Source organism: Sparus aurata, chromosome 11, assembly GCF_900880675.1.
Source record: "Sparus aurata chromosome 11, fSpaAur1.1, whole genome shotgun sequence".
Taxonomy (NCBI): domain Eukaryota; kingdom Metazoa; phylum Chordata; class Actinopteri; order Spariformes; family Sparidae; genus Sparus; species Sparus aurata.
In genome coordinates this window covers 17,280,538-17,302,304 of record NC_044197.1, presented here as the reverse complement: position 1 = coordinate 17,302,304, position 21,767 = coordinate 17,280,538, and the positions used below count along the sequence as shown (strand labels likewise).

Here is a 21,767-nt window from a genome sequence, read left to right as displayed (position 1 = left end):
AAATTGGATGGGATTGGATTGGTAAAGGTTAAATTCAAAGGAAAAGCTTCTTAGGATATTGAATGTTTATATATCTGAAGGTTTGGGTATGAAGTTTGTTGGATGATTTTCAAAACTTCTAATCTCAGCAAAGTAAAAATGACAGACTCCTGCACACATTAAGTCATCTGATTCATCAAAACACAACCGTATTGGTATTTATTTTTTTTTTCTAAGGTAAGGGTTCATTAAGTTGAGTGTCTATTTCACATCCTGGAAGGGGACACGCTGAGGCATTAATAAAGCATTTAAACATCTGTTATTCAACGGTTAGCTCGGCCAGCACTGTCAGGCCGCCCAAATTAATAGGCAGGAAGTGATCACAGGGCTTACACAGTCACCGCTGGGTAGCTGTGTGGGTGAGTGATAGAGGAGGATAGAGACAGAGAGAGATTAAATACATGAGAGGGAAATAAAAGAGGAAGATGGGAACATCAGATTGATGGGGAGAGAAATAAAGAGGAGGACAAGGTGAGTCTTGAGTATGGGAGACGGAGAGAGGAGGCATTGAATAGACAGAGCAAACGGAAATGAACACTGAGAGAGGGAGAGAAAAGGACACTGAACATACGAGTGGAGACAGGAACAGACAGTGGATAAACAGTGGGGAGGAAGGCAAAGAGAGATGGCCAGACACTGAACAGATGAGGAGAGACAAAGTGAAGAGGAGGTGAGAGAGAGAGAGGTGGGAGTAAAAAGACAGAGGAAGACAATGAAAGAAACAACTAAATAAGAGGAAAAAGAAAGAATGCACTTGCTCGCTCTCCCTCCTCCCCCGAATTCACCTCCTGCCTTCCTTCCTTTCTACCTCTCCATCGCTATCGCCCTTCCTTCCCTTGAAATCCTGTCTCTAATCCCTTCGCCTCACTTCTCTCTTCTAGCTTTCGTACACTCGTTGGTTCAGTTTCACCAGATGGCTTGTGAGCACTGCACCCGGAGGAGTGAATCTATCCGTCACAGTTCTTTCTTACCCCCCCTGCTCTCAATGTCTCTCTCGGCACACTCAGCCTCGGCAACATCGAAACTGACGGGGCCCAAATTAATTTGGACAACAGTGATTGTGTCTGAACAACTCCTCATTCCGGCTAAGGCCCCTCTAATGTAGCGCTCAACTGCCCTGTCGAGTCCCTAACATACTCTTTGAGTGTTCCAGCCAATTTAGCCCTCGAGTGAGGGATGGATGTAGATGTGTGGGGAGAGAAAAAAAGGGGATGGGGAGGTGAAGGGAGGTGGGTGAAGCAAGGTGATGGAGGGAGTAATGTGCTGTCGTGGGAAATCGAGGGGGCGTATAGGTGTAGGTGACAGAGAGAAAGAGAGGGAGATCGACAGAAAGAAAGATAGCACGGAGGGAGCGAGAGAGACAGCCTGACAGCTGTCCCCTTGGGGAGTTGGGTCTTTTCTTTGGGTCTTTTTCTGATTCTTTTCTTTCTCGCCCAGCCACCTGCCCCCCCACCTTTATTTTTCTCAATCACGTTCTGTGTGCTTTCTGTGGGCGTTAGCTCCAGGCATCTGCCTACCTGCCTGTCCCCTCCCTCCCTCTTTCTCTCGCTGACATTCTTCTTTTGGCACTTTCTTTTAGGTCCCTTGAGGCATGTGGCCCTTATTCCACCTCCCCTCTCCTGGTTTCCCCATCCCTCTACCCCTCTCTGACTCTCACCCACCTTAGGGCCTCGTTGCCTGGAGGACTTGCCCATCAGCTTCTCGTCGTCCAGTTCACATTGCTCCAGCAGATCCAAGATGTCCTCCTCCTATAACGCATAGCGAAAACACAAGGTAGATGAGAACAAGCAGAGAGTGGTGATTTTTTTTGTTACATACAAGCGTGAGGCTAATAGGGTAGTTAAATCCTGATGATACACTGATAAGAAATAATTAGAATGATTTGATGTTTCTTATGTTTAATTACTTTGAGGTCAAAATAAGGTATGAGAAAAAGTTGGACTTCACAGGCGTATTATGTGCCTTATCTAGGGGTTAAATAAAGGCCCTGGCTGAACAGAGTATTGCTATTTGGCAGCAGTTATAGAGGCTGGATTTGGAAAAGGCAGCGTCACGGCCATCGCCAATATGCTGGGGCTTTGGCCATTTGGCCGCGGCTGAAATGCAGGCAAAGGTGATTAATGTTGCTTGATGTCTGGGACCTAAAATGTTCCCACTTGCCACTCAAATACAGATGAAAAGTGATTGTTTTCTCTCAGATTAGCCATCAAGCTGCCTTCTGGGGTCCATGAACAGGTCAGTTTGCCCCAGGTGCTCTGTGGCGTGTGTGTGTGTGTGTGTGTGTGTGTGTGTGTGTGTGTGTGTGTGTGTGTGTGTGTGTGCGTGTGTCTGTGTGTGTGTCTGTGTGTGTTTAGTTAAAATAATGTACTTTGTGCTTACAGGATTATGCAAGCATGTATGTTTGTGATGATGTGAACTTGTAAATATGTCAGCATGAACAGCTTGGGATAACCTTCGACAGCTGAGCTAGAGTCAGACTTAGAAGTGAAAACTTTTGTATTTTCTACCAAGAGATCATACTGTAACTACAATCATTAAAAGAATTAGACAAATTTTACAAGCACAGTTAAAGGTCATATTGATAACATGTTTATAGAAACAAATAATTTCTTAAAAGAATACATCTGCAGAGTGTGTAGAAAGGCACAGAATAAAAGCATACCTTTCCTTAAAAATTCTGACAGTTGGTTCCATCTTCTAACAAGATTTGTCAACCAATAGCATAATGCGGTTGGTATCATGTGGTATATGTGTTTCGTCAGCATCAACAGTCTTGGTAGATCCCAGTTTGAGGCAAAACTTGGTAAAATGCTGATCTGGTAAATTGCTAAAACAAGAGCATCTCAGACAGAGGGGGAATACAGTGCTGCAGCAGTTAACAGTTTCAGAAAAAAACATTTTTTTTTAGCATTAAACGTAAACCTAATCTAGTTGTAAATTATGAGCGTCATATGTTTCCTCTAACTATATTTGAAAATAACATGCCAGCTGTCTATTGCAGTAGATTGCAACTGCTAATATGTCTCAAGAGAACCTCAGTAGGTGTAGGAAAAACAAAAAACTGTTAAACTGTGTGCAGCCACTTATTAAGGTGGGATAAGATGCTGCAACATATTATGCACTAAATGGATTGTATAAGTGGTCCTGAGAAGGTAACAATCAACATCTGTAATGTTTATGTTTATTAAACATGATAATTAAAACCAGTAAGAAAACAGTACTTTGCTTTGAATTAAGGAAGGAATTTCCTCCAGTAAAAGTCTGCCGACTCAAAAACCTTTCACGAGGTGAAAGCTTCTCCACCCACAGAGGTTTAAAAACCACTGGAGACCCATTACCTTGTTAAATTGCACCCAAGCAGATTACATGGATGTTTTGACATGTTTTACAGCATGGAAGAAAACTGAACTTGACACGTATATAAAATACAGACAAACTGAAGCTATTTACTTTCTCTTAAGTAAAAGTGTTTATTCTGTAGCTCCATAGATTGAAGAGTGCTCTTATTCACCAATCACTGACTATGCTGTCATTTACAAGTACATCCAAACTGGCTGATGCTGTTTAATGATCACTTTATGAATTACATTTTTTATACCCTCTGTGCCTGCCAGCCTGCTCAGTGTAGCTGATGATTACAGTACCTTACTGCCACCAATGATGTTTGTACATTTTAACTAATTTTGTACAAACAAAATATTTTTTTGGTACAAGAAAGTAGACGTGTGTAGTCCTTTCCAGGCATCTTCAGAGCAAGCTGATGTTGTATTTTTGTCCATTTTTGTTGAGAACCCAGTAATTTTTTTTTACATTGCTGGCAGCTTCTGCCGTGCCCTTCTCTGACTCCATATTTCTTGGCTGTTTGACAGATGACCCTGTCTCAACCATTTCTGTGGTAATGTAGTCAGAAGACACTTTCCACTGGTTTATGAATTTATTTCCTCCAATGGTAAAGACAAAAAAAAAAAACCTGAGCCAGCAGAAGGTGAGTTAGGGCCCAAGACAAATAAAACCTGGTCGGGACCCTCCTCATTTCCTCTTCAAATCAAGGAAGCTAGTCTTGGTGTAAACAGGATGGACAGCAACACTCCCACTGTTCAGCAGAAAAAAGGGCTCAACTGTAAGAACTGTAGTTCTGACTTATTCATTGCTTTGGTTGTCTGTATGGGGCACATTTGCAACTCTGAACTGTTGCTACTGTAACTTTTTTGCATGTAGGTGAAGATGGTTAGACTGGAGCTGCAGGGGCTCTGGCTCTTCCTGGTTCCAGGTGCTTTCCATCAATGATTAGCTCTGCATGATGTCCAACACAATCAGCAGGCCTTTGGTGTTCTCTTCCTATTTTCCCTTTTTACTGTCTATTACTAAGAGGAAATTTGGCGTTGTTGTCACCAAGAGTACCCTGTTAACCATACACTGTAGTGAGCAGTGTCTTCATACAGCAAGAACATAACTTACTGAAATATACTCCATTGGAAAAGCTGTTCTTTTAAAGCCAGACTCGGACTTGACAAAAAACATGGGTATTTTTGCAGACTGACTGACTGTGAAGTTCTCACAGACAACACTTTTAGTCTGCGTATCTATTTTTTATTTATATTGGCAGAGCACTTTAGGCCAGCTGAGCATGCATCTGCTCCACAACATCTTTTATTTTTCATTTTCAGTATTCATGTGAGGAAAATAAAGGGAATGGGAAAACATCAGCTGAGCTGGCAGAAATCATAGATTGCTAACAACATCACTAATAGTTTGATGCATACCTGTCAACCTAACAGTAATGGAAGTGGGGAGAAAGGTGATGCAAACCCTGTAGAAACCAGTGTAACTGTGGCTGCCTTGTCTGTAGCACAGAACTGAAGCCAGGAGAGGGTGCACTGCAGTGTATCAGCATGTCATCACTCGGATTAGAACACACGCTCTATTTTTCTTTGATAGTGTGACAATCCATGACATTTTTCAATTCATGGCCCTGAGAAGCCCACAAAGGCAGCAAAGACAAGTCATACGGGCACAATGTCTGTCAGACCCAGATGTTGATGGATGCTGGTAACTGACCCCTGGTCCATGGCGAGGCAACAGGCAAAGCACATTAGATGCTGAATTAAGATTCCATTCCAACTGATACACAGAATATGAGGCATTTGCTAATAATAAGATAAGACATTTTTATGTTTAGATTCAAACGTTAAAGGGACTTTGTGTAAGATTTAGCCAGAATTTAAGTTTAAAACATAAAAAAATGAACTCACATTACCCACAGTGTTGATGTTATGTCAAAGACTACTATGTACTGCATCGCAAATATATCTACAGGAGTTAGCATGCTAACCAGCTAGATCCAGCCTGTCCTGTCTCACAATACCATTTCATGACAAAGGAGGCGCTAGTCAGATAGCCCAACAGTTTCAGAGATGTAAAAGCGGTGAGTTCGCTAAACTAGTAAGTACACAAAAAAACTCACACTAGATTTTTAACATCAATTCCTTACTAAACAGGTAGACATTGTCTGAATTCCATCTGAATTCCAATCTCTTTTACCAAACTAAGACAAGCATAACTGCCTCATTACTTCATCGCATTAGACACTTTTGTATATACATACAGATTGATATCTTTCAACAATCCCCTCTGGTTTGGTTGAAATAAATTACTGAGAACAACTTGAAAATATTCCCCCTCTATATCCAGTTTTGACTCACTGCTGATGCCAGACTCTCTCTCTCACCTCTGCCACTCTCTCCTGCCTTCCGTGTCTTCTCGTACCAGAAGCCTCGGTCCTGATTAGAGCCGCTATATCATGGCATCCGTCAGTCTTGGAGGCTGACTGCTGATGTTTGAGGCTAAGACTGGCATAACTGAGCTCCACGGATAGCCATGAGTCCATCCATCATCTGAGGTTGCTGTTGCTACTGTTAGGACCATTTAGCTAACAGCAGCTAGCCGTTACAGCCAAAGACAGCTACAGCAAAAAGTACACTAAGCAGCAGCAAGTGGTTAATATAACTACCTATAGATCCCCCTAAATCATCCACACTCAGATGGGTAGATACATCTTGTGCAGTTTATACTTTCACAAAGCAAGTACAGTTACACACTTAATAGCATTCAGTTCCACTATGCAAATACAGCAATGGTGCAAATCATGCAACCTACAAATAACCTACTCTCTCCACCTTCAACGTGTGCAGTCATGGACGACGACAAAGCAAAAGCAAAGCTGAGGAGCACAAACAAAGCCATCTGAAGTCTGTCAAGAAAAGTAACTCAAGTCAAGTTTATTCCTGACAGTTGATAGGCCTGAATATACTCAAATTCAAATTCATCAAGTCAAGACTTCTTTTCTTTCCTATTAATTGCAAAGATTAGTGTCTCACACGGTCCCTTTGTCCAGTTGTCACTCATGATCATGTTATTAGATAGCAAACTCTAGAGCATCCTTTGTTGTTATTATCTCCCTCCCTCCGTACTTTCAACGGGAGCCACATGTCTGTGTGCTGACTAAATTAAACTTACCTCGGCCTGGTGCTTCAACGCTGCATGATTTTTGATTGACACCTCTGCAGAGATTTCAGTCTTGAAAGGACACATACAATAACTTTCTGAAAAACAAACTGTCAGGGGCCAGATACTGTTAGGGTAGGTTTGTTTCTACAAAAGCTGCAATGGTTGCATATGACAACTCCTCCAAGTGCTTTGATATGAATCTGTAATGTCAATACTACTGTCAAAAATATCCATATTCAGTATTCACTACTATTCAGTTGCCAAAATATATTTATTTTGTTTCATCTCCATTTTTCCGACTCATAAATGCTTATTCACTGCACGTATTTTAATATCCCACAATGCCGTCCTCTGTGTCTTTTTGTTTCATTGATTTGTTCTTTCTGAATACATAACCAGACTTGAAACAGAAAATTGGCTGTTTCTGTTGCATATTTTTTGTACTTTACTCAAGTCATGATTCATGATTCAGAGTGTGTTCATAATGGGAGTCTGTCACAGTACTTCAAGAATAAGTATTTTACAAAAAAATAAAAGTGACAAAACAACTATCTGTATTGGCCGCTCACCATCTTTTTACTTCACTATTTTTGTTATCCTTCCATCATCACCATTGAAAAACTCCACATCCCTCTCTATTCTCTGCTTACTTCCATAAAGTTGTCTGGTATGGAAATCAACTTCTATTCATATTTTCACCTTCAAAGTTTAGCTGAAGCTACATTCCTCCCGGTACCAGAGAGACATTGCCATTTGTATGCAAACAATGACTTCTACTGTTGTTAAAACATGCACATGGCTTACTGCATGGCCATATGTTGTTTTGTGAATGTGCATGTGTACTTACCTGTATAAATGTGTCTGTGCATCCTTGAATCTTTCTCAAGAGTAAATAATTAACCTGTAGGATTGTACATTAAAACATTTAAGCAGTGACTGCAATCAGCTTTGATGCCTTTTCATAGCTACTTTGACAGACGGGGAAAAAAAGCTACAGAAGGTACAGAAAGAGGACAAGGGAAATTGAAGAGTGTCTAATTGTAAAGAAACAAAAATGTCATTGTTGTGTGGGATTTAATTTGCTTTTAAAAGCTTGTGAACATAGCACAATAAATATTTGTGGAGAGACAGGGAGTGAAAGCGAGTGAATGGCAATGGGAAAGCGAGGCAGATAGAGGAGAGGAAGGACATTCTGTCAGACATTCTAACAAATACGAAGGACTGCGGCACACTTTCCGCATTATTTGCGCATCCTTTTCTGTCTCTGTGGGCAGAATCTTAATAGAAACGTGAGTGTGTTTCTTTACTTTGGCATGCGCTTGTTCACAAGTGTCATATTGTGTGTATATGTTTGTGTGTAGGTCTCCGCAGGTTTCTATGATGTGTGTTTGTGTGTGTGTGCGCGCGCGTAACAGTCTGCCACTGACGTACGTGCCTTCATTCGTTTCAGAGGATTATTCATTTCCTTTTGAAGTGAGGCAGCTCGCCCGGCGAGGAAGGTCTGAAAGGCGGCCGAGAGCAGGCTTTCATACTTCTCCAACAGCAGCTTGTCGTCTGGGGGGTAAATACGTCTGCAGGCCGAAGAGACACAGAGAAAAGCAAGGAGAGTGCGTTAGGAGTGGAGAAAGAAAACGCAAAAAGAGGAGGGTCATCAATACAGGGAGAGAGGGAAGAGATGATGACACAGTGAAAGAGAAAAATGTTGGGGTTCACAAAGGAGAGGGTGAGAATGATGGAGTGTAGAAAAAGAAAAAGAATAGGGGATTGGGGTTCAGCAAAATAGGGATACGAGGTGAGAGGAGGAGCAGTGGCAGAACTGAGAGGGAGGGAGCAGTGACGGATAAAAGGAAGAAGAAGGGCAAGAGAAGAATGGTGAAGGAGAGAGACAGATGAAGAAAATAAGCGGTAAAGAAATAGAGAAGGAATACAAAAATGGAGAGATTCATTATAGAAGAGGGTGGAGTAAATGGAATGAGGCACAGAGAGGTCGAGGCACAGCAGGGGGGAGTCAAAAATAGCGAACGGGAGGAGAGACACAGACGGACAGAATTACAAGTATTGCAATGAGAGGTGTGAAATGATGGAGACAAAAGAAAGGTGAGTGGCACAAGCGAAAAAGAAGAATCAAGGAAGAGGGAGCAAAGACAGAAGTATTAATGGAGACCATGAGTTAAGAAACTTCCGTCTTTTCACATGCCATAATGCATAAATGCACAACTGCTTCCCTAAATTACACACTCACAGGGATGTGCAATTGAACGTTCGTCGCTGTCTTTGCTAATGTACCTCTTCACACATTCTGCTTAGTTTTAACAGTGCTCATTGTTTATCTTTGGCCTGAGGGGATAAGGAAAATGTATAAACCTCTGCCTGGTTATCCTCATAATACATCTCCAAACTCTACCAGCAAGTCATTCCTTAAGCCGTCAAATCAAAACAACGACTGTGTTTTTTTAAATCAAAATAAGCATTGGCCTGTGTTGAGTGCTAAAGCAGGAACATTTTCTGGCATCCACACTGACGTATTAGGAGCCAGACTCCTCCCGAGTTGGTCTTTTCGAATCAACAGGGAGTTCAAGTTAAAGGCAGTTAAAGCACAGACCTCCTTTTTAAAAGCACAAAGATATGAAGTTAGATATCATGTTCATGTAAGTGTACATTTTTAACCTTAATGACCAAGATGACAGGCATTTAAAAAAAATTGTATAAATAGTGATTACTACTGGGCATTTCCCACAGCATCTGAAATTATTTTAGTGCAAGTACAATGTCAACTAAAGTTCAACATTTCACAGTTTCACCATTAAAACTTTTACAGCACCCTGTCTGCCATTTAACTATTTTATGCAGCAATGCTGTTCTGACCACATGATTTCCATATTGTTGAGAAGTTGACCTAATTTTTATGCATTACTTTAGTCACTGCAGTTTAAATCAAGCAGCCACTGAACGTTGAGAGACCTGAGATGAACCAGTCACTTTATTGCCTTTCCTTGGCACTACACTATATGAGGTTTTTAACTGCCATACTTCTAAACCACCTTTAAGGTACATGGACCAGATCTTTTCCTACTCATGAGAGAAACTATTAAAAATGTGGAAAAAGACTTGCCATGATACAGGGATAAACTGAATCGAAATGATAATATATGAAGAGAGCCAGAGCTTGTCAGTCCTCAAAGAGCCGCGTATATCACTTGACTGAAGTGCATAAGGTCAACACTTTAATAGTGGATGTTAACTGCTCCCTTTTTTGGCACTCTCCATCTCTGAACATATGGACATTTTATTTGAGGGTGACCCTACAGTATTTTTTTAATTAAATGTTCATGCTGCATTCTATTTTTCTCCCACATGTTCCGGGTTGGAAAACTAATATTCATATTCAATTTACATTAGTTTAAAACTATCAACAGTGACTTGTTTTTACATGCACACTAATATTGTACTATCATTTCAAAGATTAACATATTCCAAATTTGATACAGGTCATGTAAACATTTAGAAAATGTGTCTCAGATACGTTATTATGGATCCCTCGGGACTTCTTGTAAGACCCTACCGAACTCGACTCAGGCTTCTGCCAAGCTTCCCTGCCCAGCCCATCCATTTACCTAAGGAGCTGAAACACTAAAGCTTCATCAGCCAAAGGGGTAGGTGTGTTTACCAGGGGAACTACAACTCACAATCTGTTGTCAGCTCTGCGCTGGCTGTTTATACAGTAAATTCATCATGGCCCACTGACCTCCCTTCCTTCCTTTGGTTGTCCAGCAGACTACAGGGCACCCAGAGGTGTGTGGACATGGTAGGAATGCTGAGAACAGGCAGTCAGCTATGTTCACAGGCCCCATCAATCTTCCTCCCTATTTTTGTCCAGTGGCCAGGAAAATCTCTCATTCAGTTAATTCAGTTGATCTTCACTGCTTTCCTAATCTTGTACCATTGAAAAACGTAATGGATGTAATAAGCACGGACCAACAAGCCATAGAGACCTACATCGTACGATAGCGATAGAGGTAAGCTAATCAAGGGTGAACTAGGGGAGCAGGGCGGGTCTTACAAGAAGACCAGTAGGATCCAAATGCATCTCAGATGGGGTTTTTTACTGCAGGCCTCGTGCTTTTTTACGGTCAGCTTTGTGTTGTCGTGGATGAGATATACACAAACCAACTAGCCAACGTTTATCAAAGCTGAAGTAGAGATGCATGTCCCAAAGAAAAGCCCACATTTCTGGTGGGAAGGAGTAACACAGCAACTTTTCAACATTGTAAAAGACTTGGATATCAACAGGTTTTTGGATATGCACAGATATCACAAAGCTGACTTTTCAAGAAGTTGACTGAACAAATATAAGAGGGAGGCTGTGTTCACATGGTCCAACGAGCTGAAACTGGTGAAAAATGTGTATGACAATACAGCTCCAGACACTCCTCTTTTGCATATATTGACGTGATACATATTTATATATACATATGTATGTATGTATATATATATATATATATATATATATATATATATATATATATATATATATATATATATATATATATACATATATATATGTATAGTGGGATAATTATACATTTATTAGACTTAGTAGGAATATTGTATTTTTCAGAATAAGGGAAAAGAACAGAATATTTTGTGCATATAAACATAGTCACTGTCTCTCGAGCCTCCTGATTCCAACTGCTTAAATGACATTAAATGAACATCAACAATGGCATCAAGCAGCTGGGTTTCCCTCTGATGCCACAGGGTCCTGGCTTGTCTGTACCTGATGCAAGTTCCATCTAATAGCAGAATGGAAGTAAGTTCATTACCAGAACTCATCTAATGAGAAGCAGTGTGTTAATCAGACTCCAGTGCTACGCCAGGACACTGTTTGAATGCTAAGAGGTCTTTATTAGGGGTGCTCCAGACAGACCTCAGCCTGTCTGATTGACTGTCTGGCTGCGTGTTGGAAAAGAGGAAGGAGGTGACAGCACTTCATGCAGGCTAGGATCAGCATTCCGACTAGCCATTCAGTCAAGTGATGAGTCAAGGAGTCACTTACACTTGGGGAGACAGCAAGAAGGGCAAGTGTGTGAGTGTGAGCCAATTTTGTAGGCCTAGGTCTGTTTTTGTGTACAAGTGAGGAGAAGAAAATCTGGAAATGCTTGTGTGTGTACATGTTGGATAGAGAGACAGAGAAGGGAAGACAAACTGAGAGGGTGAAGGAGCATGTTTCTAGGGTTAAGTGGCAAATCAGAACTTAGTGTAGCTGCCTCATGCTCTAAGGTTGGATCCGCTCTGTCTGTGAGGTGACTAATAAAACTTGCCATGCTCAATGTCTTCCAAAGTTCTGGTTGGAGTTGCAGGAGAAGAGAATATAGATATGGGGGAAAATTATACAGAATGGCTTGCAGTAAGCAGTATATATGCTGATTTGCAATTCTAAAATGCTGAAAAAGTAACATTTTGCACAGAGGAGTAACAATTTGAACCCTGCCATTACAGACTGATGTCATTTCTGTTTTGCATATTCTCTTGGTCCTAATTCTTCTGCCTCACACACAAAACATTAGTGTTTTCTTTTCTTATTCTCTCTGCAGCAGCATTATTTTTTCTCCTGAGATCCTGGTGCCTCAGAGATGACCCCATAAATGTAAGCGGAGCTGGCACCGGTTGTTATGACCCTGGGGGTCATAATTTGTATATATTCTTGTTGCATTTTGTCTGTGTTGTTTTCCCTCCATGTCAAGAGGAGGTGCTGTGTTCCCTGTTTTCTGTCCTGCAGCAAAAGGTACCAGTGCAGGTGGAGGCTGCTGATTGGTTGGAACTCTGGAGGCTGCTGATTGGTGGAATCCAACTGACTGGGACATTTAAAAGTGGAGCCTGCAGCAGACCTGGTCTCTCTCTCTCTCACTCACACTCGCTGTCTTGATTTGTGATTTGTGATTTGTGAAATTGATGTTCGTTGTTGTAGCAGAGATTTTGAGCTCTTTGTAAATATTGTAAATATTGTTAAATTATTTTCAGTCCACTTTAGTAGGGGTGAGTAGCCTTTTTCTTTGTGCACCTTTTTCTCCTGTTTTTGGTTAGGGAGTAAGGTAAGATAACCTGTTTTTCTGTTGACTTTTGTTTTGAGTTAGGGAAGAAAGCTTTAAAAACCAGCTTGTTTTGTTTATTGTTTTAGGTATTGCTCACCCTGAAGTCATATTTTTGTTTGGGTAAATAAATCCCCTTTATTTTTGGACTGCATCCGTTGGTTTTTGGTGTGTTATTGTTGGGAGTGGGAAAAGGGAGAGACCAATATGTCATGTCCTAGTATACCCTAGGCCGGGACATAACATAATTGGGGGCTCGTCCGGGATCTTTTTCCCTTGTGTTTTGACGTTGGATAAATTCAGTTTGTTTCTTTGTTTGTTTGTTTCACATATTTCTGGCAGACACTGTTTCATTTAGTGGCACAATGGAATTGGATTTAGATGGTTTTGTTAGACAGCCTACGCTGGAGCAACTTAATAAATGCAGAAAGGTGGATTTGATGCTCCTTGCAAATAGTTACAAGGTAGAAGTGCCTTCCGGCATTAAAAAGGAGGAGCTGAGGCAACTCCTGGTGGAGAAGTTGTCGGAGAGGGGATTGTTTTCTGTTTCTGCTGTTGCAGAATCTGTGGGGAAAAGTGATGTGGAGCTTCGAGAGCCTGTTCCACCTGTCACGCCCGTTCTTTCAGATCCTCCCCTTACGTCGGGTTTGTCAGCGGAAGAACTCCAGCTGACACTCCGCATTAAGGAGATGGAAATGAAAAATAGGCAGTTGGAGGTGGAGGCTATGCACCTGAGGGTGAAAGCGTTAGAGCTGGAACGCCAGCCTAATGTCGCTCCCCATTCCCCTGTCGCCCCGCAGGACCCGCAATCGCTCCGACCAAATTTAGACGTGAGCCGGCTCATTGCGCTAGTGCCTCCGTTCAGAGAGTCCGAGGTGGACTCCTACTTTAGCGCATTTGAGCGCATCGCAGCCACCTTAAACTGGCCTAAGGATGTCTGGACTTTGTTGCTCCAGTGTAAGCTTGTAGGAAAAGCTCAGGAGGTGTGTGCCGCCCTCACTGTTGAACAGAGCTTAAATTATGACATTGTTAAAGCTAGTGTGTTACGTGCCTATGAATTAGTACCTGAAGCATACAGACAAAAATTTAGGAACTGTGTGAAAAGTGTCGGCCAGACGTATGTTGAGTTTGCGCGCGACAAAGGCGTGCTTTTTGATAAGTGGTGTCATGCCAGCAAGACCAAAGATTTTGCGCAGCTGAGAGAGCTTGTGCTTCTGGAGGAGTTCAAAAAGTGCCTGCCAGAGCGCATCGTTGTGTATTTAAATGAGCAAAAAGTTGTGTCTCTCTCTCAAGCTGCTGTTTTCGCGGATGAGTTTGCTCTGACTCACAAGAGCGCGTTTCTGTCACCTGGCCGAGAAACGCCGAGGTCGGCGGTGAATAATAAGCCCCGGTCTCCTAAAAACTCCCGGCGTAATTTCTCTACCGCGGGTGAAAATCGAGAGTGTTATTATTGTCATGAAACTGGCCACCTCATTTCAGTCTGTCCTGTGTTAAAATCAAAAGAACAATCAAAGAGTAAAAAGCCCTCTGCTGTGGGTCTGATAAATTCAGAGCCTACTTTAAGCCAGCAGGGAAATCTGACAGAGGTTGATGATTCGTTTAAACCATTTACAACACAAGGTTTTGTCTCTCTGGCTGGAAATGAGGCGTCCAGGGTTCCGATCACTATCCTGAGGGATACTGGTGCCACACATTCTGTGGCTCGTCGTGGTATGTTGCCTTTTTCGGATCGGTCGTACTGTGGCTCTGATTTGCTGTTGTGGGGAATTAAATTGAGCGTGATCCGTGCGCCGCGTCACACCGTTTGCCTTTCCTCCGATTTAGTGTCGGGTACAGTACAAGTAGCGGTGCGTGATCAGCTGCCGATTGCGGGAGTTGATCTCATTTTGGGGAATGACTTGGCTGGGAACAAAGTCTTTCCGTCGGCTCCGGAGGTGACGGAAAACCCCACTGCTGATGTGTGTGTTACCTCCGCTGCACCTGACGCGCCGTCAGTTTTTCCGGCGTGCGTCGTAACCCGTGCCCAAGCTCGTAAGCTTGGTGAAATTGTCGATCTGTCTGACTCGTTTTTGAACACATCTGAGGTTTCGGTCAGCCCCTCTTCTGAACTGAAAAACGAACCTCTTTCTGTTGAAGTGGAAACAGAAGACAAAGAGTTGTGTTTGGCAGTAAATAAAGAACAACTAATTAAAGCGCAGCAATCTGACAGTACGCTGGCTGCCTGTCTGTCTGCTGCCCAGGAGCAGAAAAATGATAAACTGCCTATGACTTACCTTTTTGACGAAGATGTGTTGGTGCGTAAATGGTCCCCGATGTCTGGTCTGGAGTGTGATGCGGTTACTCAGGTTGTTGTGCCAAAAGAGTTCCGTCTCCAAGTGCTGAGTTTAGCCCACGATCACAACTTGTCCGGTCATCTTGGCATTAAAAAAACATATCACCGTGTGCTGAAGTATTTTTTTTGGCCAGGGTTAAAGTCTGATGTTGCCAGGTTTTGTCGATCTTGCCATGTCTGCCAGACTACCGGCAAACCAAATCAGGTCATTCATCCGGCTCCTTTACGCCCAATTCCCGCGATCGGTGAGCCCTTTGAGCATGTCATCATTGACTGTGTCGGTCCCTTGCCAAAAACAAAGTCTGGATATCAGTACATGCTGACCATGATGTGCGCAGCCACACGTTTTCCTGAGGCCGTCCCTTTGCGCTCGCTGAGAGTTAAAGCGGTGGTGAAAGCTCTGGTCAAGTTCTTTTCCACTTTTGGTTTGCCAAAACGCATTCAAACTGATCAGGGATCTAACTTTATGTCTAAAGTTTTTGAGCAGGTGATGTCGGAGCTGTCCATTAAGCACCAGGTGTCCAGCGCGTATCATCCACAGAGTCAGGGCGCACTGGAGAGATTCCACCAAACATTAAAATCGATGCTTCGTAAATACTGTGCTGAGTCTAACAGGGAGTGGGATGAGGGTCTGCCACTGCTCCTGTTCGCCATTCGGGAAACCATGCAGGAATCTCTTGGTTTCAGTCCCGCTGAATTAGTTTTTGGGCACACTGTGCGTGGTCCGCTGCGGCTTCTGCGAGAGAGGTGGCTTGCAGACCAGCCCAGTCCCGCGCACAATGTCCTGGACTATGTGAGTTCATTCAGGGAGAGGTTGCACACTGTGTGTGAGCTGGCGCGGAGTTCTCTCTCCGCTGCACAGTCGAAAATGAAGCAACAGTATGACAAAAACACACAAAGTCGCAACTTTCGCCCAGGTGACCGTGTGCTAGTTTTGCTGCCCGTTGTCGGTTCTTGTCTTCAGGCCAAGTTTTGTGGTCCTTATGAGGTGGAACGGAAGTTGAGTGACACAGACTATGTGATCCGGACGCCAGACAGAAAGAAAAAGTCCCGAGTGTGTCATGTCAACATGTTAAAAAGATATGTTGACCGCGGATGCGCTGACGTGCCATCCGTGCCGCCTGAGCCATGTGCATCCCCCGTAGTCTCTGTGGTGTCACCGCCTTACAGTCAGAAAGAGGACGGGCTGTACGAGCGGCCTCTTTCAGTTCCCTGTGCACGTTTGGAGAACTCAAAAATTCAGAAAAATTTGGAGGGGCATTTGTCATATTTGTGTGATTCGGCTAAAAGTGACATTTGCCGCCTCATTCGTGGTCATGCTGCGCTGTTCGGCGATAAGCCCACGCAGACCACAGTCCTCACACACGACATCGATGTGGGCGACCACAGGCCAATTAAGCAGCACGCATACCGCGTTAATCCTGCGAAGCGGGAGGTGATGCAGACAGAGGTTGCATACCTCTTAGAAAATGGTTTTGCTGTACCGAGTTCCAGCCCGTGGAGCGCACCTTCGCTCCTGGTGCCCAAATCTGACCAAACTGCTCGTTTCTGTAATGACTACCGCAAGCTGAACGCTATTACTAAGCCCGACTCATTTCCTCTGCCCCGCATGGATGACTGTGTAGATAGAGTAGGATCTGCCAAGTACGTCACCAAACTAGACCTTCTGAAGGGTTACTGGCAGGTGCCCCTGTCACCGCGTGCATCTGAAATTTCCGCGTTCGTCACTCCAGATTACTTCCTCCAGTACACCGTCATGCCTTTTGGGTTAAGAAACGCTCCTGCCACCTTCCAAAGGCTGATGAATACTGTCCTGTCAGGTGTGAAAAACTGTGATGCGTACTTGGATGACATTGTTGCCTATTCTTCCACCTGGTCTGATCACTTGAACACACTTCAGGAAATATTCAGCCGTCTAGAGGATGCCTCTCTGACGCTGAATCTGGCCAAATGTGAATTTGGAAAAGCTGTGGTCACATATTTAGGAAAGCAGGTAGGACAGGGTCAAGTGCGCCCCCTGTCGGCCAAAATTCAGGCCATTTTGGAGTTCCCTGTCCCAGAGACGCGGCGACAGCTGCGCCGGTTTCTGGGGATGTGTGGCTATTATCGTGGTTTCTGTAAGAACTTCGCTAGTGTCGTTTCGCCGCTGACCAGCTTAGTGAGTCCTTCCCGCCAGTTCTTGTGGACAGTTGAATGCCAGGCCTCATTTGACTCTGCAAAAGCCCTTCTTTGCAGTGCGCCAGTACTGGCTGCACCTGATTATGTGCGTCCCTTTAAGGTGGAGGTGGATGCGAGCGCTCATGGTGCAGGTGCTGTGCTGCTGCAGGAGGATGGCCATGGTATTGAGCATCCAGTTTGTTTCTTCTCAAAAAAGTTCAATAAACACCAGATGAACTACAGCACCATTGAAAAAGAATGTCTGGCCTTGCTGTTTTCTCTACAACATTTTGAGGTCTATGTCGGTTCGAGCTCCAGTCCAGTTGTGGTATACACAGACCACAATCCCCTGGTGTTCCTGTCCCGCATGCGCAACAACAACCAGCGTCTCATGCGCTGGTCACTGTTACTGCAGGATTTCAATATAGAGGTGAAACACATTAAAGGTTGCAAAAATGTGGTGGCAGATGCTCTGTCACGTGCAGGGTTTTAGGTCAAACATGTCTTGAGGGGAAGAAATGTTTGATCTTAGGTAGGGGGGTGTTATGACCCTGGGGGTCATAATTTGTATATATTCTTGTTGCATTTTGTCTGTGTTGTTTTCCCTCCATGTCAAGAGGAGGTGCTGTGTTCCCTGTTTTCTGTCCTGCAGCAAAAGGTACCAGTGCAGGTGGAGGCTGCTGATTGGTTGGAACTCTGGAGGCTGCTGATTGGTGGAATCCAACTGACTGGGACATTTAAAAGTGGAGCCTGCAGCAGACCTGGTCTCTCTCTCTCTCACTCACACTCGCTGTCTTGATTTGTGATTTGTGATTTGTGAAATTGATGTTCGTTGTTGTAGCAGAGATTTTGAGCTCTTTGTAAATATTGTAAATATTGTTAAATTATTTTCAGTCCACTTTAGTAGGGGTGAGTAGCCTTTTTCTTTGTGCACCTTTTTCTCCTGTTTTTGGTTAGGGAGTAAGGTAAGATAACCTGTTTTTCTGTTGACTTTTGTTTTGAGTTAGGGAAGAAAGCTTTAAAAACCAGCTTGTTTTGTTTATTGTTTTAGGTATTGCTCACCCTGAAGTCATATTTTTGTTTGGGTAAATAAATCCCCTTTATTTTTGGACTGCATCCGTTGGTTTTTGGTGTGTTATTGTTGGGAGTGGGAAAAGGGAGAGACCAATATGTCATGTCCTAGTATACCCTAGGCCGGGACATAACACCGGTATAGTGGGTGGAGTTCCTGAAGGGATAACCCCTTCTACCCGTCTGTTTGCCTCTTTCTTACCTGTAGTTCCCCAGATGTTGCTTTTCATGCTCCTCCCTGGAGATCTGCTTGCGGACCTGTGCCAGTCGCTCCTTCTAGAAACAGAAGAAAACCAAAGGAAAAAGGCCTAAATCTCTCAGGTAAGAGTCACTGCTACAGCCACCTTATAAATAGAAAATCATGTCTAGAAATGAGAAGAGGGGAGAAAGGTAAGAAAAAAATAGTCTTGCCCACCAATGACTCTAAATTTGGAGGCATTCTTCCATCTACTGTCTTATTAATATATTACGAAGGTATAATTGTGGAGCTCAGTTGGCCAATTTGACATAAAGGAGAGAGGAGGGGTTTAATCCACTACTCACACTGCAATATCTTTCGAGCTGTGAGAGATATGTGCCTTCAATAGACCTGAACCTGGTCTCACACTTCAGCCTTAACAGCACTTAAAGATGAGGTAGTGCCCTTTTAAAAATAGTGCCTCTGCGCCATCTTTCCTTATTCCTGCTGATTACTGCCGTGGCTGATCAAAAGGCTAATCAGAGAGGGAGAGAGGGGTAAAGTACTAGTGGCTGCCACTTTCCCCCCATATAGTTGAAAAAAGCTCCCCTGACTCCTTCATTTCAAACAGAAAATAATGAAATGGTGTGCATGTCACGGAAGACTCTGACACTTTTGACTTGGAGTAAGAAGTAAGTGAAACTAAGTTTCTGCTCAGGCTTTAGGATGCTGTCACACACGCATAAAATCAACAGTGGCAAATGTTTGCCTCCTGTTCACTTCCGTTCTATGCAAGCAAACGGGGCAAATGGTACGATCCCATTCAGTAGGAAAGCAAATTTTCATCTGAACTTGGCGTGGTGTTTCCTATACAACCAGGGTAGGAACCAAAGCTATGACTGCCTATGGCTCAGACGCTGCACTAAAAGTCAATGGCCAGTCACCTGCATTTTCATATGATTGTGCCCTCAAACATTTAATCTTTCAGTTGTATGCAAACATGTCCCTGAAGTCAATTCACCCTTTGTGCTCATTCTGGTGTGGCCTAAAAGGATTAAAGGGCATCTCATGACGATGATCGGGGCTTATGATTGTACAGCCATTGTTTCGGTCTCCAGGCTGGTTTTGAAATGAATGAGTTTCGCTCTTAACTCCCTAGACCACTGTAAAGGTGCACCACCCTGAACAGGTGCTCAGCATCCCAGATGCTCCACTGCAGTTGGTCAGTTGCCAGCGCTGAGACTTGTATACTGGGCAGATCCAAGGTAGGAATATGTGTAACTGTATAAATGTGAGGCACAGACTAGCTCAGCAAATCCTTTCATGGCGAGAAATAAGTTTTAAACCATTGACTCTATATAAAGATGGATGATGCATCCCCATTATCTGTTACTGTAAAAAAGTGAAACCAAATATCTCAAATATGAGCACCGGCATCTTGCACTTGTGATGAATTTGTTGCCACAGTGCGTTCAGAATCAATCCCAGTGATCAGGGATTGGAGCTGTGGTATTGAGGTCCCCGACCTGATCGAGACCCAGCTATCAATAATGATATCACACCCCTATTTTGTAGCGTCAAGTCAAGTAAAACCAAAATTATTAACAAACTGAAAATGACAAAAATCATCTGTGGGAAAAATGTATTTGTACAATTTATCTGGGCAGACTGTAAAGCCCACAGAGGTTTTGTTATTGTGATTTTGGCCAATATAAATAAAACTGATTTGATTTGATTTGATTTTGATTTTCTTACTACTTAGTTTGTCCCATGTCGTAGTTGCTGACATGGAGGGGATGGGGTGTCTGGGTGATTGAGATGTTTTGGCTACACTTTAGAGGAGCTTTGGTGTCGTTTATATTTATATACAGCCAATGGTTTAAATCTAATGTAAATATATCTGTGCCTTACCAGCTCTTCTCTCCTTCGCTCCAGTGTTTGACGTTGTTTCTCCCAGTCTGATGAAGCAGCAGAGAGTTTTTTCATTGAGCCGTGTCCATAGAGCCGTCGCTGAGCCTCTGCCTTTTGCTGGGCCAGGTTGCGTTTCTTATCACTGGCCCTGAATCAACACAAAGCAAGTACAGAGTCAAGAGAATACACATTGAAAACATAAGTGCAGCGCTATTCAAGTAAATTATCTAACAAAATAAATGTGCACAGTGCAACAGTACATTTTCAGTGTTTTCCCGCTGAAACTGTGACAACATTTACTGTTTTCCAATAATACTTCCCATCTTCGACTCATTTTCTGTCACAGGTCTAGCTGCTGTTGGGGAACAAATGCACTATGACTGAAAACTTGTCACACAGTTTTAACAATGTTCTTTCCCTTTCTCATTTCTATTTCAAAACCATGGACTGTATTAGTTCTTTCAGAATACACAAGACTGACTTCATTTTATCACACCGTACTGCGATAAGAACAGATGTTATCAGCGGAAACAGGGTTTCTTGATTGCTTGAAACTATGGCGGTATGCAGGTCTCATCACTGACTGGTTGACTGGCCTGAATTCCCTTTTTGAACACATAATTGTGGTAGTTCTTTAAAAAAAAGGAAATCCTTCACAAAACACTGAACAATACAGAGATAAAAGATACAGCTGAGACGCAAACAAACCGACAAACCCAGAGTGAACAGGACCAGACAGCTAATTCTGAACAAGTGGGCCACTGCGGTCTGGATAAAGGGCAATTCATTTTAGTCAATCGCTGGCCCTTTAAATTGGATATTGAGTGCTGTTGGGGGGCTGAGGTTTATCAATGTCCATGCCCGGCCGGGTTTGAATTGATCCCACGTTGATACAGTTTGTGTTGTGAGCAGAGTTAAGAGTCGACCCTACCTCTACACACCAACGACCTCTCTCCCTTTTGGGAAGCAAAGCCATTACTATATAAGGGAAAAAGTGAGTGAGGTAGAACAAAGCCCTCATTCACTCCAGCGTGAACATAAGCAGTTTGTCCTGCGGAAAGAGCTCACGGCCGTTTTTTTGAGGCCTCCTACGATTTATTTGTCATGAAATAATCAAATCTCCCCTTTTAATCTGTGGGAACGCAGCAAACAACGGCCATGAAACAAATCATTTTGATAAGAGATTTGTTTGTGCTGACTGAAGCTCGGTGGGAGGATGGAGTGACTTTTTATGTAGGATGGCTGCACTGCGCTCCACACTTGGCCAAACTAGATCTATGGTGCTGCATGTAATTGATCCATTGTGTATGTGTATGTGTGTGTGTATGTGTGTGTGTGTGACTAGTGGAGTTGAGACTATATTTAGAGCAGTAAGAGGAGGACAAGCACAGATAGAGAAGGGGGAAAAGAGAGCAAAGATCCAGAGGTCTGGTGTACAATGATCAATCAGTGGACAGACTCACTGTAGCCAGGGGACAGAAAA

At 43.2% G+C, this 21,767-nt stretch overlaps 1 protein-coding gene across 3 annotated transcripts in view; it reads right to left on the bottom strand.

The window, feature by feature from the left end:
* Nucleotides 1–21,767, bottom strand: part of ttll7 (tubulin tyrosine ligase-like family, member 7) — an 81,054-nt gene that overhangs the window by 23,101 nt on the left and 36,186 nt on the right. For all 3 annotated transcript variants that reach the window (XM_030432745.1, XM_030432747.1, XM_030432746.1), the window contains exons 11-14: nucleotides 20,285–20,432; nucleotides 18,398–18,471; nucleotides 7,982–8,117; nucleotides 1,701–1,787 (exon numbers count right to left, since the gene is read on the bottom strand). In XM_030432745.1, coding sequence (XP_030288605.1) covers nucleotides 1,701–1,787; nucleotides 7,982–8,117; nucleotides 18,398–18,471; nucleotides 20,285–20,432 — 445 coding nt within the window. The remainder of the gene's footprint in view (nucleotides 1–1,700; nucleotides 1,788–7,981; nucleotides 8,118–18,397; nucleotides 18,472–20,284; nucleotides 20,433–21,767) is intronic.